The sequence below is a fragment of the Elephas maximus genome, chromosome 24, assembly GCF_024166365.1.
Source record: "Elephas maximus indicus isolate mEleMax1 chromosome 24, mEleMax1 primary haplotype, whole genome shotgun sequence".
Taxonomy (NCBI): domain Eukaryota; kingdom Metazoa; phylum Chordata; class Mammalia; order Proboscidea; family Elephantidae; genus Elephas; species Elephas maximus.
Genome location: NC_064842.1, coordinates 10,246,951 through 10,264,024, shown reverse-complemented (window position 1 = coordinate 10,264,024; position 17,074 = coordinate 10,246,951). Strand labels below are relative to the sequence as shown.

Sequence of the window (17,074 nt, the reverse complement as noted above, 5' to 3'; positions counted from 1 at the left end):
ATCCAAATCAGAGGTTCTGGAAATCTTCATTTATAACAAACACCTGATCTGAGGCTCCTGCCATCCAAGCCTGCTCTGCCAAGTTCCTAGAGAACTGCCCCTCTATTAACACCCAAGATGCAGTTACCAAGCTAGTTGGGGCTTCCCTCTGGCCTCAGGGAGCAGTGTTGGGCTCCCCTGTTGTTCCCCAGGGAGATGGCTCTGGCCTGCGAATACCTACTGGGTGACGTTCTCAGCCTTGGATGGAGCCTCCAGGAGTCTCCCTGAGGTAAGGTTAGAAAGTGAGGGGGGAGAAACCTTCACACACGGACACATCAAACAAATTGGGGGTTTTATTTACAGAATAAGGGCAAGAAAAAGAAACACAAAAGCTTCGAGGTCGATCATGTGAAGGGAGAGCGCTCAGGCTCAACCCTCAGTAGGTATCAGCCCTGATGTTAAACAAATACTAATAAGAAAGAGAAAGAAAAGACGGTCTGCAACTCAGCGCCTGGAGTTGAAAGCCATGAGCTCAGAGAACTGAGGGAAAGGCATGGTGCCCTGTCACTGGGGAAGGACTCAAGCTCAGCGACAGCCTAGAGCCGTTAATCTTCTGTACTCGTGAACCTGACTCCCAGGACACTCCCTAGGAAGTTTGGACTTTTGGAATTTCTGGATTAATTTTTAACTGGAATTTAAGAATCTGGGGGCCAATTGTGCTTGGCTCTGCAGTTCCTCCAGCTGGAGGGGAGTCTTTGTTGGACAGACTCCCCAGCAAGGAAAACCCTCCCAGCTCTCATCCCTTCTTGGTCATACTTCCATTTCCCCAGGAAGACTTGGTGAGCTTCTTTGGTGCTCTTCCGCTCCACTGGTTCACAGGTGTCCAAACACAGCACAGGTGAGTCCCTGGGTGGTGCAAATGGCTAAAGCACTCAGGTGCTACCTATAAGGCTGGAGGTTCGCGTTCACCCAGAGGCATCTTGGAAGAAAGTCCCGGCAACCTGCTTCTGAAAAATCAGCCATTGAAAACGCTACAGTGCACAGCTCTACTCTGACACGCGTGGGGTCACCACGTGAGTTGGCGTCAACTCCACGGCAACTGGTTTAACTGGTTCATTTCCTGCGACCAGCGGGCTTCCCATGGCCTGGCTGTCCTTCTCACGGACTATGCTGTGCTTTTTCTTCCACTTACATCTCTTCTTTTCCCCAACTCCTGGTGTTGGCAGGTTAGCTATAATTACCTTATATGTGTGAAAATGTGCCATTATCAACTTTCATCATTTGGGCTAAAACAAGACAATTTGTTTTCTCTTTTCCTCACAAATATTAATGCTGCAGGAGTTGGGTCCAAGTTCATCTTCAACAGGAGTCTCCAGAAAGTGAAGCTGAGCCTAGCTGCGGCAGGTTTCTCCCCGACCCATTCCTTTTTCTGTCTGTCTGTCGTCACACTTCTCCACCTCCCAAGACACCTGACCTGTAACCCATGAGACTTAAGGCCCCCCTTGCACGCCCTGGGAAACCTCCTGGGACAATAGGTAGGTGTTGCCACCTAACCTGCAGATTGGTCAGCAACCACCACTTTGGATTTTTGGTTATTCTGGAAACAAAGTCACAACAGCTAGCCAATGGTGGGGATTTACAGAGGGTCCTGGTAAGGACTCCTCATTCCTTCAGCTTCCTGTCCAATGGTCAACGGCAGTCCACAGGTCATCCTCCGTGGGTGTCAGTCCCAGGGCCCACTCCCGTCCTGTGACTCCAGGTGAGATGTGGTCAAACTGGGCAGTGTAGAAGAGGAAAGGAGGTTACAAAGACAGTCAACGGGAGCCCATGGGCCTCAGAGGCCTTCTGAAAACCAGCCATGACACCTCTGGCCACCCGGCCACCTCTGGGCCCTGTCTAGAGCCAAAGGCCCAGGCCACCTAAGAATTGCCACGGCTGATAATCAAGACCTGGTTCCTGTACTTTACTTCTCTATCCAACGTCCTTCTTAGCTTAGGTCTACTTCCTTATCACCTGTCTCCCACTTCCTGGTTCCTTCTGTAACTCACACACTTTCATTTGCAGGCATTGTGTCTTGCTCTCTCTATCTCATCCCCTTTGCCCCAACACAAACTACCCCAAGTCGGTGTGGCCTACGGGAGGCATTGAGCATCCGTCAGGAGTGGATTGACATTGCCAAGCAGGCAGAGTCAGGAGGCCATGGCCTCTGCCAGTGCAGGAGTCTGTCCAGCCTCAAACACATGAGCTGGGCTGGGCACAACAGCCTTCAGGAGCAGGCCCTCCGACAACTGGGACCAGCCCCCCAGCAGGCATATGAACGCGCTGTCACTCCTGCCCTCGATGCCGGCTGCACTGCATGTCAGAGACGGGTGAAAATGACATGCCTTCATCTACTTGAAACAGTCATGACTGTTTTCAAAGCATCATAGCCTTCACTGGGATTTTTGTCTTCCTTCCTTCTTCTCAAGCCTGTCACTAAGCTCCTGGTGGCACAGGGGTGGGGTTCAGGGGAGGAGATGAGGGAAAATGACTTCAGAAACAAACTGCTTCTTTGCTGTCCTCAGACAATGGCAGCCAAGGACTGTGTGTTCCCTGTCACCCACGACCTGTGTCCAGAATAGACCAAGTCCCCCTTTTCCCTCATAATCACCACTCCATGGGCCCACCCACAGGGTTGTCATTTGTCTAACATTTTCCTCCACCCCACTTCTTCCATCCTCACGGGAAGGGCCAGGCTTTAGCAGACTAATGCCAATCTCAACGCTAACCATGACCTGACCCTCGGTGGACTGGCCATCTGGTCCACCTGGGTCCGAGAGACGTGAAAAGCTCAGCAGACGGGGCAGGGATGACTTTGTCTCAACACTCATCCAATTCAACTAAGAAAAGCTTGTTTTTTTTCCTCCCAAGTATTTTGTGGGTTCAAGTCTAAAATGTTCTTAGAGTCGCCGGGTTCCTAGAGCAGAGCCTTCCATTCATTCTTGTGGCACCTGCCCCAGCAGCTCCCACTAGCGGACAAGGGACACCACGCTGGTGGCTACTCCAAATGGGGAGGAGTAGGCCGCGGCAAATCCCTGCAGGCCGATGACGAGGTAGCGGCATCCTTTGGTGATGACCTTCCCGACATTCTATTTTTAAGGGGAGAAGAGAAAAAGCAAAGGTTAGTTGGGCAACTTTTTAATTCCTCATTTACGATGACCATATACATAAAGTCAGGATGCCTCATTCTCCAAGGGGGAACGAGCAAACTACCGTGTTTCCACATCTCTGGTGCCCATGGCCACTCTTAGCAAAAGGACATGCAGGTAGAGGATGGGGTGGGAGCTCTCAGAACACACATCATCACCTTGCAAAGTGCTGTCAAGCACAGCATATTTCCAGATTGTTATGGAGCGAACTGTGTCCCCCCCCCGCCAAAATGTGTGTCAACTTGGCTAGGCCACGATTCCCAGTAATGCGTGGTTGTCCATCATTTTGTGATCTGATGTGATTATCCTGTTGTTGTTGTTAGGTGCCGTCAACTCGGTTCTGACTCATAGTGACCCTGTGCACAACAGAATGAAACACTGCCCAGTCCTGTGCCATCCTCACAATTGTTGTTATGCTTGAGCCCTTTGTTGCAGCCACTGTGTCAATCCACCTCATTGAGGGTCTTCCTCTTTTCCGCTGACCCAGTCCTCTGCCAAGCATGATGTCCTTCTCCAGGGACTGATCCCTCCTGACAACATGTCCGAAGTATGTAAGACGCAGTCTCGCCATCCTTGCCTCTAAGGAGCATTCTGGTTGTACTTCTTCCAAGACAGATGTGTTCGTTCTTTTGGCAGTCCATGGTATATTCAATATTCTTCGCCAACAGCACAACTCAAAGGCGTCAACTCTTCTTCTGTCTTCCTTATTCATTGTCCAGCTTTCACATGCATATGATGCGATTGAAAATACCATGGCTTGGGTCAGGCGCACCTTAGTCTTCAGGGTGACATCTTTGCTCTTCAACACTTTGAAGAGGTCCTTTGCAGCAGATTTATCCAATGCAATGCGTCTTTTGATTTCTTGACTACTGCTTCCATGGCTGTTGATTGTGGATCCAAGTAAAATGAAATCCTTGACAACTTCAATCTTTTCTCCGTTTATCATGATGTTGCTCATTGGTCCAGTTGTGAGGATTTTTGTTTTCTTTGTGTTGAGGTGCAATCCATACTGAAGGCTGTAGTCTTTGATCTTCATCAGTAAGTGCTTCAAGTTGTCTTCACTTTCAGCAAGCAAGTTTTGTCAGCTGCATAATGCGGGTTGTTAATGAATCTTCCTCCAATCCTGATGCCCTGTCCTTCATATAGTCTAGCTTCTCCGATTATTTGCTCAGTATACAGATTAAATAGGTATGGTGAAAGAATACAACCCTGACACACACCTTTCCTGACTTTAAACCAGTCAGTATCCCCTTGTTCTGTCTGAACAACTGCCTCTTGATCTATGTACAGGTTCCTCACGAGCACAATTAAGTGTTCTGGAATTCCCATTCTTCACAATGTTATCCATACTTTGTTATGATCCACACAGTCGAATGCCTTTGCATAGTCAATAAAACATAGGTAAACATCCTTCTGGTATTCTCTGCTTTCAGCCAGGATCCATCTGACATCAGCAATGACATCCCTGGTTCCACGTCCTCTTCTGAAACCAGCCTGAATTTCTGGCAGTTGCCTGTTGATATACTGCTGCAGCCGCTTTTGAATGATCTTCAGCAAAATTTTGCTTGTGTGTGATATTAATGATATTGTTCTATAATTTCCACATTCGGTTGGATCACCTTTCTTGGGAATAGGCATAAATATGGATCTCTTCCAGTCAGTTGGCCAGGAAGCTGTCTTCCAAATTTCTTGGTATAGACGAGTGAGCACCTCCAGCGATGCATCTGTTTGTTGAAACATCTCAATTGGTCTTCCACCAATTCCTGGAGCCTTGTTTTTCCCCAATGCCTTCAGAGCAGCTTGGACTTCTTCCTTCAGTACCATCGATTCCTGGTCATATGCCAGCTCTTGAAATGGTTGAATATCGACTAATTCTTTTTGGTATAATGACTCTGTGTATTCCTTCCATCTTCTTTTGATGCTTCCTGCGTCGTCTAATATTTTCCCCAGGGAATCCTTCACTATTGCAATTCGAGGTTTGAATTTTTTCTTCAGTTCTTTCAGCTTGAGAAATGCCGAGTGTGTTCTTCCCTTTTGGTTTTCCATCTCCAGCTCTTTGCACATGTCATTATAATACTTTATTTTGTCTTCTCAAGCCACCCTTTGAAATCTGTTCAGTTCTTTTACTTCATCAATTCTTCCTTTTGCTTTAGCTGCTCGACGCTCAAGAGCAAGTTTCAGAGTCTCCTCTGACATCCACCTCGGTCTTTTCTTTCTTTCTTGTCTTTTCAGTGACCTTTTGCTTTCTTCATGGATGATGTCCTTGATGTCATTCCACAGCTCGTCTGGTCTTCGGTTACTAGTGTTCAATGCGTCAAATCTATTCTTCAGATGGTCTCTAAATTCAGGTGGGATATACGATATCCTACGTATTGTAAATTCTAACCTTTAAGTTGTTAATGGCACTGGGATGTTTTGAGTATGATGTTAATGAGGCAGGATAAGAGGCAGTTATGTTAATGAGGCAGTACTCAATCTATAAGATGAGGTTGTATCTTGAGTCAATCTCTTTTGAGATATAAAGGAGAGAAGTCAGCAGAGAGAGAGAGAAAAAAAGACCTCATTACCACCAAGCAAGAAGAGCCAGGAACGGATCGCATTCTTCGGACCTGGAGTCCTTGCACTGAGAAGCTCCTAGTCCAGGGGAAGATTGATGACAAAGACCTTCCCCAGAACTGACAGAGACAGAAAACTTTCCCCTGGAGCTGGTACCCTGAATTCAGACTCCTAACCGCCTAGACTGTGAGAGAATAAAATTTCTGTTAAAGCCATCCACTTGTGGTATTTCTGTCACAGCAGCACTAGAAAACTAAGACACAGATCCTTCAGAGAACCTCTCAGAACCAGTGGTGAAGCTGCTAGTTCTAAAACCAAAGCCGTCTTTCTTTTTATAAAAGCACAATCCTCTTCCCTGTTCCAGCTAAAAGTTATTGAATCACCTGGAGGCTGGGCCAAGGTTTCCTTCAATCTCTTCTCTGAAAGGCCGGCTTGCTACATATATCCCTGACTGACCCACACACTTGTCCCTTTTTAGTTCCCCTTTGTTCTCTAATTGCTGCATCTGTAGAAGTCTTGTGTCTCCAATACAGTTATAGACTCCTTACTGGTAAGGACAGGGCCGTGCTTTCTTGGTCTCCACTCTTCCTCTTTCTCTACCAGGCCTGCTGCTGGACAGGGGGCATACAAGGGGTTCAAAATCATCTCCAACAGGAATGAAGACCACCCCCATTGACTAACATGTATTGTGCTATTACCTCCTGGTCTTGCTTTCCCCACCCCAACTGATGTCATCACGCTCAACGATGTCATGCCCATGTAGATGACCTGGACTTTGCCTCACACGCCTAGTCTCAGCTCTTTGACCTTTCCAACTCCAATAACCAAATGGATCAGCTTCCCTCAAAATTCATGAACACAATCACAAACCTTACTTTGACTTCTAACAATACCTGGCAAACCTACCCTCTGTCTGTAGTAGGCTCACTTTCCCTTTCTCCCAGGTGACTTTTTATTCTCTGTAAGCCTTCTCACTCTCAACACACACGCTCACACTCACAACCACCTTGTCTCAGCTCTTTGACCTTCCCAACTCCAATAACTAGGTGGACCAGTTTCTCTCAACATTCCTGAACACAATCACAAACCTCATAGCCTCCATGCCTTTGTTTTTCACTGAATAATTCAGCGGTCCTCAGAGAACTCATTCATCTTCCCATAACAAAGCCCACAAATCTGCCTGCCCCTGCCCCTGACTTCTCCCACCTTGCCTTGTGTTCCAATAGAGAAAATGGTTTTCTCCCCCAGTGTCATTCCTTTCACACTTGCTGTCATACCCTCTCTGACCTTGGCTTTGACTTTCTCCTCTCCAGAGGCGGGAAAGAGAGGATCCTACCACCACCAAGGAAGAACAGCCAGGAGTAGAGAATGCATCCTTTGGACCCAGGATCCCTGCCCTGAGAAGCTCCTGGAACATTGGTAGAGAAGCAGTGGTGGAGAAATGATGGCAGGAGTTGGCACGGCGGGCTTCCTGGCCCATGGAGCAAGAAAGCTGAGTGCCTTTGGTTAGGAGCCTTGCTGGCAGAGTAGGGTGCCTCGGGGAACTTATAGGCAGAGCTAAAAGAGCTTTGTAACACTTGCCTGAGCAGGGCAGAGGCCAAAGGGCCAGGGAAAGGAGTGCACGTGGCACTCTGGGAAGATGCTGAGTGTTCCTGAGCCTGAACTGTAACCTGTTACTTCCCTAATAAACCCCAAAATCATGAGTATTGTCTGTGAGTTCATTGCAGCCATTGCAATGAATTATGGAACCCAGCACAGAGGTAGAGAGTGCCATGGGTGGGACGGCTGGTGTCGGAATTGCTGAAGGTGGTGGAGAGAAGAGGCATGTCTGACCTCCGCCTCATGGGAATCAGCCTTGGGCTGTTGATCGTGATTCTCCTTCCCCCATGTGAAGTTAGAGGAGGTCAGACACCGTTCCTATGCCATTTTTACAAACTCAGACTCAAATATTCAACCCCCTAATTGAGATCCCCACTTTTTGAGATGCCTCGGGGTTCCTTGGGCAAGCATTCTCCTTTGACTGGCTACCAGTGCATTCCTGGTGGCCTTTGGCTGTCAGGTTTCAACAAGAAGAAAACACAGGGAGTTACATTTATCCAAGGTTGTATAGCTGGAAAGAGGCAGAGCTGAAGTTCAAGCTCAGCGTCTCAGAACCCATGCCCTTGACCACATATTGTACTTCCCTTCTGTATTGAAGGCAGTACGCAAACTCGTCATTAATTGCTCATGGCCTGGGCTTGAATTCTAGCTCCATCGCTTACTTAGCTTTCCTTGACCTCAGTTTCCTCACCTATAAAATGGGAATATTTAGCAATCACCTCATTGGCTTATTAAAAGGATTAAATGATTTTATGCAATGAAAGTACTTACGATGGCACCTGGCACAAAGTATAGGTAGTGGTATAAATGCCAAAAACTGCCAGGTATTACTAACATAAAATAATATTTACTTCTCCTTATTACATAGTAATTTAGGTTTATTGTGGTAATATATCCAAGATACTTCACAACCTGTTCAGGAAAGTTTCTTAAGAGTATAATTTCTGATAATTTCTGGTTTACTTAAGCTTTCTGTAGTTTAAATTACAGAGTCCCTCATGGAAATAGAATGAGGGAGAGGAGTTTGTTTTGCTCATTTCTGTGTCACCAAGGGAGTCCCTTGGTGGAACAAATGGTTAAGTGCTTGAGTGTTAACCAAAAGGTTTGAGGTTCAAGTCTACCCAGAAGCACCTCGGAAGGAAGGTCTAGTGATCTACTTCCGAAAAATCAGCCACTGAAAACCACACGGAGCACAGTTCCCTCTGATACACATGGAGGTGCCATGCGTTGGAATTAACCCTACAGCAAGTGGCTCAGCTGGCATCCCCAGCACCGAGAAAGAGCCTGAAGCTTCTTTGGAACCTGTCAGGCTAAATGTGGAGCTCTGGGAGAAGCAGATAACATTGGCGTCTTCTCTAGACTCTGCTTCTCCAGGCATTGACCCAACCGCTACTGGGTGAGCCATCAGGGAATATGCAGACGTGTGCGCACACATACGCACATGTGTGTTTGTATGGGTGCATGTGTGCACGCGTGTGGGTTGATGTTGCTGCTAAGAGATGCATTTCTATAAATCTGTGACAGGAATCATTGTGAGAACTTGTATTTTTGAAACAACAACAAAAAACTGTTTTCTGGGAGCAAGAGAGATCCTTTATAAATGATGCCTCCACAATCACGGATTGCCTGCACTCAACATGGCTTTTTTGGTACTTGTACACGCATTTTCCTCAACCTGTTATTTTTTTCAAAAACCACGGGTCATTTTATCTTTGCAATTTAGAAAAAAAAGCTACTAAAATAGCTCATTAACTAGAACAGTGTCAAACACAGATTTGAGGAACGCGATACAAAGGAATGTAAAAAACTATCAAGGACGGTTACACAGGCATTCGAGGGAGATTTTGGATTCTTTGATCTGAGTAGAGCTTTCAACCCATACGATCTCTCAGGGGGCAATGGGGTATAGTGACATGGCTCGTCTGGTAGACCGAACAGTGGCTCCCCAAGATGTCCACATCCTAATCCCCAGAACCTACGACTATGTTACCTTATACGAAAATGGAAAATTTGCAGATGTGATTAATTTAAGGATCTTGAGAAGGCGATGGTAGCCTGAATTATCCAGGTGGGTCCAATCTCATCAAGAGTCTCTATAAGAGGGATGTGGAAGGAGTCGGTTGCCCAGACTGTTAGGGTGCTCAACTACCAGCCTACAGGTTGGCCGTTCCAGTCCAAGAGGGGCTTGGAAGACAGGCCTGGTGACCTACTTCTGAGGTCACAGCCTTGAAAACCCTGTGGAGCAGTTCTACTCTGACACATATGGGGTCGCCATGAGTCAGAATCCACTCGACAGCAACTAACAACAACCGTAACAAGGAGGAGCCAGAGTCAGATAGAAGGTGATATGACAGAGGGACAGAGAGAGAGAGATTTGAAGACACTATGCTGCTGGCTGTAAAGATGGAGGAAGAGGGGCACGAGATAGGGATGCAGGTGGCCTCTGGGAACTGCAAAGTGCAAGAAATTGCTTCTCCTCTGGGGTCTCCATACGGAACCAGCCCTTCCAACCTTGAGTTTAACCTAATGAAATGGATTTTAGACTTCTGGCTTCCAGAATTCTCCAAGAATAAGTCCTTCTTCCCCCCAGCTCTCACTGTGGCTCTCAGGTGTCTGGGAAAGGGGACTGCTTATTTAAGCTAAGTTTGGGGGATCACTTTTTCCTCCCTCACGCCAACTGCTTCTGCCTTGGCAGGTCCAGATGAGGTTCCCCAAGGGCTAGCTCTGCTGCTCTCTAGCTGGGTGGTCTTTTTTAAATTTTAAATATTTTATTGTATTTTTGGTGAAAATATGCAGAGTAAAACACACTCCTATTCAACAATTTCTACACATAGCGTTCAGTGACATTGGTTACATTCTTCACATTGTGTCGACATTCTTATTAGTATTTCTGTTCTAGCTGTTTCCCTTCCATTAACTTATTCTCAATGTCCCCCAACTTTTCATCTCTGCTTTAAAGTAACTGTTGTCCATTTGGTCTCATACAGATAATTTTTTTAAAAGTGTAGTACTCAAAAGATCTCTTTAAAGTGTTAAAGATGTCACTCTAAGGACTAAGGTGTGCCTGACCCGAGCCATGGTGTTTTCAATCGCCTCATATGCAGGTGAAAGCTGGACAATGAATGAGGAAGACCGAAGAAGAATTGATGCCTTTGAATTATGGTGTTGGCAAAAACTGGTGAATATACCATGGACTGCCAAAAGAACAAAGAAATCTGTCTCAGAAGAAGTACAACTGGAACGCTCCTTAGAGGCAAGGATGGCAAGACTTTGTCTCACATACTTTGGGTTGTTAGGAAGGATCAGTCCCCTGGAGGAGGACATCACGCTTGGTAAAGTAGAGGGTCAGTGAAACAGAGGAAGACCCTCAACGAGATGGACTGACACAGAAGCTGTAACGATGAGCTCAAACACAGCAACGACTGTGAGGATGGCGCAGGACTGGGCAGCGTTTCGTTTTGTCGTACATAAGGTCGCTAGGAGACTCCACAGCACCTAACAACAACAGCACTGAAGGGCGACATTCTTTACTTTTTGAGCTAACCTGCTATTTAGTTAAAAGGTGACTTCAGGAAATAGTTTTGCTTCAAGGTTTAAGGAGTATCTCATGGCAACAGTGTCAGAGATTCCTCCAGTCTCAATGGGTCCAGTAAGTCTGGATTCTTTAAGAATATGAAGTTCTGTTTCACAGTTTTCACCTTTTCTATCAGGATCCATCTATCGTGTCCCACTTGATAATGTTTAGTAGTGGAAGCCGGGTACCATCTAGTTCTTCTGGTCTCAAGGTAGAGGAGGTAATGGTCCACAAAAGCAGTTAGTCCTGTAGTCCGGTTCCTTCTCTGGTTCTTGGATTTCCTTCTTGATCCTAGCTGGGTGGCCTTGAATAAATGGCTTAACTTCCATAAACTCATTTCTTTTGCAGTAAAACGGGGATAATAACAGGTTTCCAAAGTTGTTGAGGGGATTCAGAGAAATCGCATATAAGGTACTTGGAACCCTGAAAGAGCACAACTAATGAACGTTTCCTTCCCCTTCCCTGTTCCCAGGGAATGGCACTTTAACAACAATAAATGCACCATACAAGTGAATGTTAATGTCATTACTTAAAAATCAGCTGGGGACACTGACTAGCAAGAGTCCCAGGCACACAGCTCAGAGCTGCCTCGCCCTTCCAGAGGACTGGACCAGTTCGGCACTGGGGGTTCCTGGTTGGGGCCATCGGGTGCAAGGGGCAGTGTGAGCCCATCCTTCCCCTAAGGGCTTCTTCCGCTTGTTTACATTTCAAAGGCCAAATACCTTTCTTTAAACAGGATCAGGAAGGGGCTTGGGTGAAGGATTTGAAAAGCTACCGGATGAAAAGGAAATTTAATCACTCTTCCTCAAAGGAAAAGCCATTCCTTAACAATGTGCAGTTGTTTGCAGTTCACTCCATATTCCACTGGGCTCAAGTATGATTCGGTTTTACCCGTTGACTAACCATGTAACCAGTTGCCATCCACTCGATTCCAACTCATGGCAGCCTCACGCGTGTCAGAGTAGAACTGTGCTTCATAGGGTTTTCAAAGGCTGTTTTTTTTTTGGGAAGTAGATCACCTGGCCTTTCTTCCAAAGCCCCTCTGGGTACACCTGAACCGCCAACCTTTCAGTAAACAGTCGAGTTCATTAATCATTTGCACCACCCAGGGACTCACCTCCCCACATTTCTAGCCCAGCCTTGGCTCTTCTTGTGGGTTTTCAGCAAAGAAGGGTCAGATATTCCTCCCTCCATGATGGAGCTTGGTTACCCTCTCATCCACCTCCGAGGAAGTGGATGCTAAAGCCACCCTTTCAAAGGGCAGGAAAGGCATGTCTAACCCTAGCGGGACTGTGTCCTTTCACATGCCCTCCTGGGTCTATAGAGACTAGAGTCTCTTGCTTGCACACACGCACACTTCTGCATGTGCTGTTCCTCTGCTTCAGATGCTACCCCTTCTCCATCCCTTAACTCATCCTTCAGCACCCAGTTTTCACGTCACTGTTGATGTGAAACTCTCCTTGAGCAGTTCAGTGCCCTGTGGCTCCATGCTGGGGCCCCACCATGTCAGCGTGGCCACATCTGTCTTTCTCCCTAGGAGGCTGTGGACTCCTCTAGGGCAGGAATGCATTGTATTCATTTTTGTATTTCCAGTGCTCCCTAGGTGGTACAAATTGTTTGCGCTCCACTGCTAACCTAAAGGTTGGCAGTTTGAACCCACCCAGTGATACCTCGGGAAAAAGGACTGGTGATCTGCTTCTGTAAAGATTAAAACAAATAGACAAAAAACCAAACCCACTGCCACTGAGTCAATTCCAACTCATAGACAGTGACTCTATGGGACAGAGTAGAACTGCCGTATAGGGTTTCCAAGGAGCAGCCGGTGGATTTGAACTGCTGACCTTTTGGTTAGCAGCCAAGTTCTTAACCTCTGTGCCACCAGGGCTCCCTGTAAAGATTACAGCCAAGAAAACTCTATCGAGTTCTACTCCTTAACTCAGGACGTCACCATGAGTCAGAATCGACTTGCCAGCAGCCAATAAGCACCATGCCTGGCACATAGCGAGCACCCAAAAAACTTCTCCAGTGCCAGCCCCTGAGCCAAGATTTCCATCTTATCAGTTCACCAGTCAAGAGGCAAACGATGGCTTCTTTGTGGTCAGCTGGGACCTGGAAGAGAAGTGATTAGTCCTAACACAACCATAAGCTTGGGAATCCCAACTCCATAGCTTTTATTATGTTTCACCAGGCTGTTGGTTTATGACTAAAGCTGCTGACATACCTTTAAAGAGGATGATAAACCTAAGCTTCCAGTTCGGGGACTGGCTGGCTTCAGGCATGGTAAGAGGCCCCTGGAGGACACAGATGGCTGGACAATAAATTAGGTGGGGCCCATGGCCCTTGGCCAGGACACTACGAGTTTTGTGATTTCTCTTTTGGGTGACCCTGCCCAGCCACCGGGAGTAAAGGTGGCTGCTTGAAGTGTTTCTAGAGAGAGGCACCTGGGAGTGTGTTGTGATCTCTGATGAGAAAACTGCCATTTTATCCTATTATCTCTCCCCGCTCCAAGGCAAATGACAGTGTTTCCAGGCCCCAGAGGACACAGACAGCTGGCTGGGAGGAATGTAGACTGCACAAACGCGTGCTTATGCATTTGTTGAGCTCTCAGGTCCTGAAAATGATCTTGAAAATATTTAGGGAAATATCGCAAACAATCCTCAGCCAGTGCAATGTCCTGGAAAGGATGCTGGCAAGAAACAGAGAAGGTGGGTTGCAACCCCTACTTTCAAATGGGGTCATCTAACCGTGCTAAAGCCTCGGTTCAATAGGGACACTGATTCCCGTCCCGCCTACTCTGTAGGATAATGGGAAGGCACATTTAGAGGAGCCCTGGGGGTGCAGTGGTTAAGCACTCGGCTGCTAAACGAAAGTTAGGCGGTTCCAACCCATCAGCTCACTCTTGGAGAGAAAGATGCGGCAGTCTGCTTCCGGAAAGATTTACAGCCTGGGAAACCCTATGGGGCAGTTCTACTCTGTCGCTATAGGGTCGCTATGAGTCGGAATCGACTCGATGGCAGTGGGTTTGGCTTTGGTTTTTAAGACACTTTTGGGATAAGGACCACCTCGGTAAGCACACCTGGAAAGTGTCACCAACCTGCCAACAGCGGAGCGGGAGGTAGAGTGGGAGCCCGCAAAACCCCTGATTTAGTTTATATCTTTACGGCAACTTGCTTCTTGCCTCACTTGCCAGTTCCCAGACTGAAGAGTTTGAGGAGCCCTGGAAACGAACGCCGCCAGGGTGCGGGGGCTTGCTGGGGGCGCGGCGCAGAGCAGCCCCGCAGAGGGAGATGGTCGGGCCCACGCCCCCGCCAGCGGGCCCCCCGGACGCCCCCGGAGCCCTACCTGGCCGTACTTCTTCAGCTTCTGCCGGTACCTCCGCTTGGGCTTGTCGGCGGGCGCCGGCTCGGCCAGCGGCTCGTGGCGCTCGGGGAGCAGGGCCAGGTGCACCCTCCGCGCGCCCCGCGCCCCGGGGCCGCCCGCGCCGCTCGCCGCCGCCTCCGCGTCCTCGTCCCCGCACTCCAGGTGCTCCAGGATGGCGGCCGTGTCCTCGTCGCCCCCCGGCCGCCCTCGCCCCCGGCGCCCGCGGCGCTGGAGGCTGCTGGCCGCCGTGCTCCGGAGCCGGGCGCCCACCGCCATGGTGCCGCGGCGCCTCGGACCGAGTCCGCGCGGGCGACTCCGACCTCTGCTCCCCGCCGCCTCCCGCGCCGGCCACCGCCCCAGCCCGGACGGGGCGGGGGCCCTGGAGGTGGCAGCGCCTCCTGGCGGGGCGTCCCCGATTGCGGCGGCCCCGCCCGGGACCGGCCTCCAGGCAGCGCGCCCGGCCCGCCCGCAGCCGCCTGTTGGCCCGAGAGGTGAAGGGTACACTGGAAGCTCGGTGGACAAGGAACACCCAAAACCCGCTCCACCGGACCTGCCACGAAGTAAACACAAGTTAACGAGGCTCCACCTGCATGCATTCGGATGGGCAGGGGCGATAATAATAATAAAGATTGCGCTCAGGGCTGGCGAGGGTACGAGACGGCCATGACCACACAGTATTCCAGGGAGTGCAAACCGGCGGCAAGCTCTTGGGAAGGCAAATGAAAACACCCATCAAGAATCCTAAAAAACAGCACCTATCTTAAGGAAAGGAGCCCTGATGGTGCAGTGGTTAAAAGCTTGGCTGCTAACCACAAGGTCAGCGATTCGAATCCACCAGCTGCTCCTTGGAAACCCTCTGGGGCAGTTCTACTCTGTCTTGTAGGGTCTCTAGGGTCGCTATAGGGCACGGCAACAGCATCTTTAAGGAAAGGGGTCCCTGCGTGGTGCAAATGGTTAGCGCTCTCAGCTGCTCACCCAAAGGCTGGAGTCCACTCAGAGGCCACTCCAAAGAAAGGACTGGCGATCTACTTCTGAAAAATCAGCCACTGAAAACCCTGTGGAGCACAGCTCTACTCGGACAGACACGGGGTTGCCAGGAGTCAGCATCGACTGGACAGCAACCGGTTCTGGTATCGGTACCTTAAGCACATATTCAGAAAAGTAGTGTGTCCACAGTGTTGTTGCAGTCAGTTCTTCACAGTGAAAAAAGTGGAGCAACCAGCGGGATGGACAAGCTGAATTCTGGTGCCTGCGTGTGACAGCCTGAGACGCAATCATTAAAATCATGGTTTTCAAGACTATCACTGTAATAGGGATTCGTCCTCAGGGCACTGGGACTCTCACCCTGGTTTGGAATGCCTTATTTTCTTATGCGGGGAAATGTCTTTCAGTTCTGGGAAAATTAGAATTAAGCATAAAATAATATTGTTATAAATTTTATTAATATTTTAGGATTATTAAAATTCATGATAAGTTTAATAAAAATTTGGATATATTGTTCATACAGTGTTTGTGATAATTTTAGCATACTAGAATATAAAAAAATGAGTTTTATGATTCCAGCTTAAAATTTATAATCGAGTAACTGATTCAGACTTATGAATTTATATTGAAAAGAATACAAGAATAAGTTTAATTTACTAGACTTATAAGAAATATACTTTTACTACATACTTGAATTACTGGGGAAAGAAAATCAACTATATTAAGTTTGTTAAAGTCACTTAAAATCTTTAAGGTAATTAAGTTAAGTGGTAAAAGCCCCCTTAGAGCAGTTGTTAAATTTTATTACGTTTGTAAATAGAATAAAACAATTCATTGTTGCTGTTAGGTGCTGTCAAGTCAGTTACGACTCGTAGAGGCCCTATGTACAACAGAATGAAACACTGCCCGGTCCTGTGCTGTCCTCACAGTCCTTGCTGTTTGAGCCCATTGTTGCAGACATTGTGTCGGTCCATCTCATTGAGGGCCTTCCTCTTTTTCACTGACCCTTTGCTTTGCCAAGCATGATCTCCTTTTCCAGGGACTGGTCCCTCCTGATAATATGTCCAAAATACTTGAGATGAAGTCTCACCACCCTCGCTTCTAAGGAGCATTCTAGCTGTACTTCTTCCAAGACAGATTTGTTTGTTCTTCTGGCAGTCCATGGTATATTTGATATTCTTTGCTAACACCATAATTAAAGGCATAATTCCTCTTTGGTCTTCCTTATTCATTGTCCAGTTTTCTCATGCCTGTGAGACGACTGAAAGTACCATGGCTTGGGTCAGGTGCACCTTAGTCTTCAAAGTGACGTCTTTGCTTTTTAACACTAGAAAGAGGTCTTTTGCAGCAGATTTGCCCAGCTCAATATATCTTTTGGTTTCTTGACTGCTGCTTATGTAGCTTGGATTGTGGATCCAGGTAAAATAAAATCCCTGACGACCTCAGTCTTTTCTCCATTTATCATGATGTTGTTGCTCATTGGTCCAGCTGTGAGGATTTTTGTTTTCTTTATGTTGAGGTGCAATCCATACTGAAGGCTGTGATCTTTGAGCTCCATCAGTAAGTGCTTCAAGTCCTCTTCACATTCAGCAAGGAAGGTTCTGTCATCTGCATATCACAGGTTGTTGATGAATCTTCCTCCAATCCTAATGCCCCGTTCTTCTTCATATAGCCCAGCTTCTTGGATTATTTGCTCAGCATACAGATTGAGTAAGAATGGTGAAAGGATACAACCCCAGTGCACAGTTTTTCTGACTTTAAACCACGCAGTATCCCCTTGTTCTGTTCAAATGACTGCTTCTTGGCCTATGTACAGGTTCACAATTAAGTGTTC

The 17,074-nt window shown here is 47.6% G+C and overlaps 1 protein-coding gene across 1 annotated transcript; it reads right to left on the bottom strand.

Moving 5' to 3' along the window:
* Positions 1–317: 317 nt before the first annotated feature.
* Positions 318–14,627, bottom strand: C24H1orf115 (chromosome 24 C1orf115 homolog). The gene is made up of 2 exons (XM_049868452.1): positions 14,239–14,627; positions 318–3,107 (listed from the first exon to the last, which is right to left on the bottom strand). Exons 1-2 carry the CDS (start codon positions 14,530–14,532, stop codon positions 2,988–2,990), a joined length of 414 nt encoding a protein of 137 aa, XP_049724409.1. The 5' UTR covers positions 14,533–14,627; the 3' UTR covers positions 318–2,987.
* Positions 14,628–17,074: the final 2,447 nt, after the last annotated feature.

Bases quoted from the DNA above. Each gene is read 5' to 3' on its own strand.
- C24H1orf115 (XM_049868452.1), bottom strand. From the start codon at position 14,532: ATGGCGGTGGGCGCCCGGCTCCGGAGCACGGCGGCCAGCAGCCTCCAG. The intron at 3,108-14,238 runs GTAGGGCTCCGG...CCTTAAAAATAG, and splicing joins AGCTGAAGAAGTACGGCCAG to AATGTCGGGAAGGTCATCAC.